The following is a 7,452-nucleotide window of genomic DNA, read 5'->3' on the forward strand; positions in this document are numbered from 1 at the left end:
GAGGGAAAGACCTTGGGACAGGAGTCCTGGGTTTAGTCCAGGATCTGCTACTTATGAGCAAGTCACTTAACTCTGAGCTTCAGTTTCTTCCTCTGGGCAATGGGAATAATGACATCCACCCAGGCTACACACAGGTCCGTTGTAAAAGTCATGAGATTGAACTTCCCTGGTGGTTCAGTGGTTAAGAATTCACCTGCCAATGCAGGGGACATGGGTTTGATCCCTGGTCCAAGAAGATCCCACATGCCATGGGGCACCTGAGCCCACAAGCCACAACTGCTGAGCCAGCACTGTAGAGCCTATGCTCTGTATCAAGAGAAGCACCACAGTGAGAACCCCATGCACCACAACTACAGAGTAACCCCCGCCTGCCAAAATTAGAGAAAGCCCACACCCACGGCAGCCCAAAACAAACAAAAAAAAAATCAGGGGATGTGGACCTCCCTGGTGTACAGTGATTAACACTCTGTGCTCCCAATGCAGGGGGGCTGGGTTCGATCCCTAGTCAGGGACTAAGATCCCACATGGTGAAACTAAGAGTTCGCATCCCGCATGTTGCAACAAAGATCGAAGACCTCAGCTGCCACAACTAAGACCTAGTGCAGCCAAAAAAAAAAATCATGACAGCTGGGCCAGTACTGTCCAAACTACAGAGCGCAACCCTCACTTAGAGTCTGATTATAGTGATACTCAGCTCTCTTCTGAGGCTCCCATCACCTCTCCCACCTGGAATCTTCTCCAGCTCCCCTGCCTATTCAAACCCTCCCCAAGGTCACAGTGTCGCCTTTCCAGCACTCTCCAACCCACCCGCATTGTGATCCTTTCCTTCTAGCTCAGCTTTTGCCCTGAAGGCTCACGTCTGTCATTTAACACACACACACATGCTGTGCTGTGGGGTGTTCCCAGCTCACACAGACTAGTGAGGTCCCAGTGATGGCACCTGCCCCTTGGGAGACCTGTGGCAGCCTCCCTGACACCTCTAGTGAAAGTCCCTCAGTCGTGTCTGACCCTTTGCGACCCCATGGACTATAGAGTCCATGGAATTCTCCAGGCCAGAATACTGGAGTGCGTAGACTTTCCCTTCTCCAGGGGATCTTCCCAACCTAGGGACTGAACCCAAGTCTCCCGCATTGCAGGCAGATTCTTTACCAGCTGAGCCACAAGGGAAGCCCAACACCTCTAGTCTTGTCTACAAGCTCGGATAGTGAGGACTCTTAGAGATTTGCTCTGAGGGGTAAATGAGATCCTTCTTGTCAAGGACTCGACTCAATGCTGGGCACACAGGAAGTGCTCAGACTACTGCAGTTGTTCGGATGACTGAATTTTGCTCCTTCACTGTGTCCTGAATTTGTTCAACTGGATTTTCTATATTTTTGGCTGCACCAGTTGTTAGTTGCAGCATACGCAATCTTCACTGAGGCATGTGGGATGTAGTTCTCTGACCAGGGATCGAACCCAGGCCTCCTGCATTGGAAGCACAGAGACTTAACCACTGGACCACCAGGGGAAGTCCCTGTCCAGCTGGATTTTAATCATTGAGAGCAGGATCCCTGTCCTATCCACTTCTTTGGTTGCCCTCAGTCCCACTCCCATTTCAAAAAAGTGCTGACTTTGTCATACATTCTCAAAAAAAAGAGAGAAATCTGTTACATTGATCAAAAGGAATTAAATTGTTTTTCTCCAAAATAGTACTCAAATCTTCATAACAACCCATCACGGCCAGCCGGACAAAGCACATGTCCACAGGGTAATCTCTCCTGACCCTGTCAGCAAGTTAAACATGTGGGAGGGACGCTCAAAAAGCTCGCAGTCAAGTTGTTCACACCACTGAACCATCCTACCCTGCTGAATATGCTGCCTTAGTCAACAGCCTAAAAATATCCCAGGGAAATTGATTTGAGGTGGGAACCTCTGCCAAATTCTGGAGCGCTCTCTTTCCCTGAGACATGAACCGTAATCTTACAGGTGCAGATAGTATCAGATATGACACATATGGACATTTGAACACAGAAAATCCCATGCAGCATGCCAAAGGCCCTGTTTGAGGAATGTGTTACAGGTCAAACAGTTCTGCTGTTTTGCTAACAATCTCCCTTGCGTGTCACAACCTCATGCAGAATTCTACACCACGATGAGTAATATCACGGGTGGACTCAAGCCATTTACAAAGCAAACGTGAATGACATTTGCAAAAAAGAAGTATAACCTAAAAAAGTCCACTTTATAACACCATCAACAACAGAACTGTGTTTCATACGTTATCAGTAACTACTACTCTAGAAATCAGGTTTGCATAATCGTTTGCTCTTCCAGTTTTGTTTTTTTCCAAATTGACCTGAAGATCACAAAATAGAAATGTTCTATGGAAGCCATATCCCACTTTCCCCAGAATGAGCAAAAGACTGAGAATAACCCAGGCACTTTCACAATGTTCCATCTTTTGTCTCTTGATGTCTAAGGCCTCTGTGACCAACAGCAACTCAGAAACTTATCGCAAGCCTGGCCTTGCACTGATGTTCTCTTATCTTCCTGGGCTCGAGCTAGGAAAGATGAAGCCAAGAGGCCTCCCCCTTGGAGAGTTTACCTCTTACCAAGTCCCAAGCACTGGCGCCTGCTTGCTCTACATCCTTCACTCTCTCGTACCCGGAGTCCACCCACTGTATCGCATCCTCACCCTTCTCCAAGTACCCAGCAGACAGGGGGAACAGCCTGCTGTGTCGGAGAAGAACTAAACCAAGGATGTGATGTTCCTTTTTTATGATAAATGCACCTCTTTCTACTAATTGGCAAGTTCTTCCTTTCAAATGGTTAGATTGAGTGGTGCTTTGATATAGAATTCCGACTGATCGAGGTAAGGGAACTGAAAATACAGGATTCTGAATAAGTGGAAGGAACTGAACAGAGTACAGTCCAGGAATGTTCTCCTCCTGGGTCTCAGCACCTCTCTTGACTGTGAACCTTTTGGGTTCTAGACCCTCAGAACAGAAAACAGGTGCTGAGAGCAGTGCTGGCCGCAGCCACAGTCTCTGCCTGGATGGAAAGATCCACACACCTTTGGTGCTTGCTGGTGGAAGAAATGTCATTCCCCTCCTGTTTTACCTCTGTTCCAGTGGTCCCCCACCTGTTTGGCACCAGGGACTAGTTTCATGGAAGACAATTTTTCCATGGACTGGGGTGGGGAAATGGTTTCAGGATGATTCAAAAGCATTCCATTTATTGGGTACTTCATTTCTATTATTATTACATCAGCTCTACCTCAAATCATAAGGCATTTCAGATCCCAGAAGTTGGGGACCCCTGCTCTATTTAGTACCCATTTGACTTCTCAGTCCTTTGCCACCCGCCCTTTCTCTTCCTTCAAGCAAGATCAAGAGAACCCTCAACTGCCTGGCTTCCTTGTTGTTTTAACTGGCAGTACCCTGAATCTGAGCACCCATCTTGCTTCCAAAAGACCTACTATGTGTAAAATAGATAGCTAGTGGGAAGCTACTGTACAGCACCGGGAGCTCAGATCACTGCTCTGTGATGACCTAGATGGGTGGGATGGAGGAGGAGGTCCAAGAGGGAGGGAATATATGTATACATTATAGTTGATTTACGTAGTTGCACTTCCCTGGTGGCTCAGATGGTAAAGAATCTGCCTGCTATGCAAGAGACCCAGGTTCGATCCCTGTGTTGGGAATATCCCCTGGAGTAGGGAAAGGCAACCCACTCCAGTATTCTTGCCTGGAGAATCCTGTGGCCAGAGGAGCCTGCCAAGCTACAGCCCCTGGGGTCACCAAGAGTCAGCTACAACTGAGCTAACACTCACTTCTTCACTTTTCACAGCAGAAATTAATAAAATACTATAAAGCAATTATCTTCCAATTAAAAAAAAATTTTTTTTTTAATGACCTATCAACTCTCCCCAGAGATATGGCCATTCTGGCCCTTGCTTTCAATGGCTCTTGCCAGGACTGTCTCCCACTTCTGCTTCCTCATGGGGCACCCAGCTCTCACACTGCCACCCAGGCTCTAGGAGGTGTTGGGGAAGGGTACAGTGGAGGCCCAGGGCCATGATTTGTCCTCCACTCCGACCTCACAGGTACTTCATCCTTAGTGGCAAAATCCTAATTTGTTTCATTTTTGGTTCCTCTGTCCATGGGAATTTTCAGGCAAAAATACTGGAGTGGGTTGCCATTTCTTTCTCCAGGGGATCTTCCCGACCCAGGGATCAAACTTGTACCTCTTGTGTCTCCTGCATTGAAGATGGATTCTTTACCCGCTGAGCTACTGGGGAAGCCGTTTTGGCTTATGGTCCACAAGTAACAAACTGCATGGATGGGCAAGGCCCCTTGGGTACAGTTTCTGTACTAAAAACCACACGTGGACAGAGCAGCATCATTTTAGGGAACCTACTCATCCATCATGAAGTTACTCTTGTCGGATGGCCTCAAGGTGCTGCTTTGCTCCACTTGGCCCTGGGGTGGGTCAGGAAGGAGGGTGGTGAGAGCAGAGACTGGCCTCCCCTCTCTGACGTGGTGTGAAGTGAGCATAGAGCTGGGCGGACGAACGAGGAGTGGCTCCGTGATCACCAGTCCTACCTAGAGGTGGTTCGACGGACCATCACACTTTCCTTTTCCTTCTGCTTTTTGGCTGGAGAGTTAATTTAATTTTGTCATGGCAGGATTAGCAACCAGGCCACAGTGGTGAAGGGACATTATCATCAGACAGCATATTAATCCTCTACCCCACCCAAGGAGGAAGCAAAAACCAAACAAATAGCAGCTTTCTGGAAATTGAATTTCTGTTATCCAGATGTCAAAGATGTAATACCCCAATTACACAAACTATTGCCAATGAAGCATGCCAGCGAATATGCGATGTAAATGGGGTGAACACAGAGCCACAAAACTGCACGGTCAGCTTCTGGCTCCGGGAGTGAGTGATAATTAGCACTGTGTGTAGACACTAATAAACATTTATGTCTGAAATTACAACTTTTAGCCATGTTAATAAGGGATCTATTGGCAATCTGTAAAATAAAAGGTCTTGAAAAGAATGTCATACATTAAGCGGTGGCAGACATTTCCCATTCTGGCACAATCTTTTCTTTTCCCCCCTTCCCCCTAATTGCAAATGGCCACACTGTTTTGCTGAGAAATTAATTGACATAAGAACCTACCTAAAAAAATGGGTTGTGTCTCTTTGGCCTCCCCATTAACATCGCTGCTGAAGTCTGAGATCTTATAGACCTCATGGTGATAATCTGGGGTGAGAAAACAGCCAAAAATTAGAATTCTAATGACCTGCAAGATATGAATAAGCAAGAAAGGCGAGAATCTCATTATATACATTATGTGTAAGCTACACTTCATAATTTTTTGAGATCTCAGTTCATCACAGAATTTGCAGTCCCTGGTAATCCCTACCGCTCTGCTTACTCTGGAGAAGTACACAAACTTGAAACTATTCTTTTGACTTTAGAAAACAGCTCTGCTTGATCACACAGTTTTCACAGGAAATTTGGTCCACAAATGCCAATTACATACCAGGCTTCTTTTCTTCCAAATGACAAGTATTTTTATAAGGAAAAGAAAAAACCTTGCCCAATCATAGGCCAGGAGAAGATTCCAAATTTATCTCCACAACCCATTTGCATGAGTAGATGATAGTACGCTTCAGAGTTACCTGGTACTCTTAGTTTATCCAGAGAAATCCTAGCCTTTGAGCAGCTTGCAGGCAAGCACACATGAAAAATACTGATTTGTTATTTCAAATATAGTATAATTTGGAATAAGTAAGCGAGTCTTGCATTCGGCTACCACACTTCAACATACAATCGTTTAAGTTCTAAAAATGCACCTGCAGAGCAGAGAGAAAAATCAGACCCGTAATTTTTTTTTTTAAAAAAAGGAAAAAGACAGACTTGCTATGTCAGTCAGACTTTAAAATACAGTATTTTACAAGCTTCTCTAAAGAGGCTACTGCACTTTGGCAACTGTTTCCAAAAAGTAGGATTGCTTAAGTAAGAAACTAGACAATCCTTCTTAACAGTGATTCCCTTTTGGGGGCCTTAGCCCTCCCAGAACAAGGTTTACAAAACGTATCTCACTTTTAAGATAAAGTAGTAAGTTCCATGAGTTTGAGCAAACTCCGGGAGATAGGGAAGGACGGGGAAGTCCGGCATGCTGCAGTCCATGGGGTCACAGAGTCGGACGCGACTGAGCAACTGAACAACAAAGTAAGTTCCCTGAGGTCATAAATAAGAAAGCCACCTAGATTCCAAAATGAATCAGACAGACCAACAGGCCAGTCATAAATGGAGGTGCTTTTAAAGTACAAATGACTGAGAAATCAACCCTGCTGGGGATAAAAAAACTGTACAGGGTAAAAAGCAAAGCCAAATATTTTGAATATGTACAACTACGCCAGGCTTTTTTCATCAAACAGTATCCAAACTAAATCGGAGTTAACAGATAGGAGTAGATCTTCAAAATGTCTATAATCAAAATCAGTTTCAGACTAACCGAAAGCAGGCTTTATTGAATCTACACCATAGTTAGCTTAGCTGGAAATTGCAATCGCCCTCTAATTTTCATCAGCTTACATGTGACTTCTCCAGGTTGGTAAAACAATCGCCTTGCTCTCTAGTCTGATGCCAATGCTAGATACTACAACAGAGGAACAAAGTGGACAGGTTCTCTGGTTCGGTTTTGACTTCAAGCTGACTTAAAGACGACACTTAAACAGGATTATTCTAAACTCAATATTGGGACTTGTGACATGACGGGGAGAACAAGTCACCTGCCTCTAATTTAAAGTGACACAATGCATTTTGATAGGCATAATTTTTTGTCTGCCCTTACATTCTTATCGTTTTTTGAAAAGTCAAATCAGGAAAAATAAAGACTCTTTAACAAGTCACCGAACACAGGCAAGACTATTCAACTTTCCTCTCCCCTCATAAAATAAACCCAAGCCCAGAGACCGCGGTGTACACCTGTTAAATCGTCAGGGACCGGCTGGATTTTTTGTTTTTGTTTTTTTCTTTTTAATGATATTTATCTGACTGTTACGTGATCTATTCGAAAACATCTTTCCTGCCCAAATAACATATTCGGGAAAGATGCTGCATGTCATCAATTCTTCTCTGGGCTTGGACACCTAATGAGCTTCTTTCTCGGTCTTACAACAGCCACCACCACCTTTTCTCCTTTTTGCAGGAGGGGAGGAAAAAAGCAAACCAACCCCAAACCACCACGACCACTGGTCCGGGTGGGTGTCCGCACGGCCTGATGGAGACGCGTCCTCCCCCACCCGGCCGCCAAACCACAGGAGAGGAATACCAAAGAAGGCTCCCCACTCTCCAAGTGTCATTGTTTGCTAATTTCCTGATGTGCCCTCCGACTTGTTTACGCGGAATCACATCCTGCCTCCCCCCTCACCCCCAGCCGCACAACTTTCCTCGCC

General features: G+C 45.4%; 1 protein-coding gene across 3 annotated transcripts in view; it reads right to left on the reverse strand.

Moving 5' to 3' along the window:
* BEND7 (BEN domain containing 7) overlaps positions 1 to 6,090 on the reverse strand; it is an 86,188-nt gene extending 80,098 nt beyond the window's left edge. For all 3 annotated transcript variants that reach the window (XM_010859938.1, XM_010859937.1, XM_010859940.1), the window contains exon 1: positions 5,165 to 6,090. In XM_010859938.1, the coding sequence (XP_010858240.1) occupies positions 5,165 to 5,357 (193 nt within the window). In that variant the 5' untranslated portion in view covers positions 5,358 to 6,090. The remainder of the gene's footprint in view (positions 1 to 5,164) is intronic.
* Positions 6,091 to 7,452: the final 1,362 nt, after the last annotated feature.

Source organism: Bison bison, unplaced genomic scaffold (genome assembly GCF_000754665.1).
Source record: "Bison bison bison isolate TAMUID 2011002044 unplaced genomic scaffold, Bison_UMD1.0 scf7180017864461, whole genome shotgun sequence".
Lineage (NCBI taxonomy): Eukaryota > Metazoa > Chordata > Mammalia > Artiodactyla > Bovidae > Bison > Bison bison.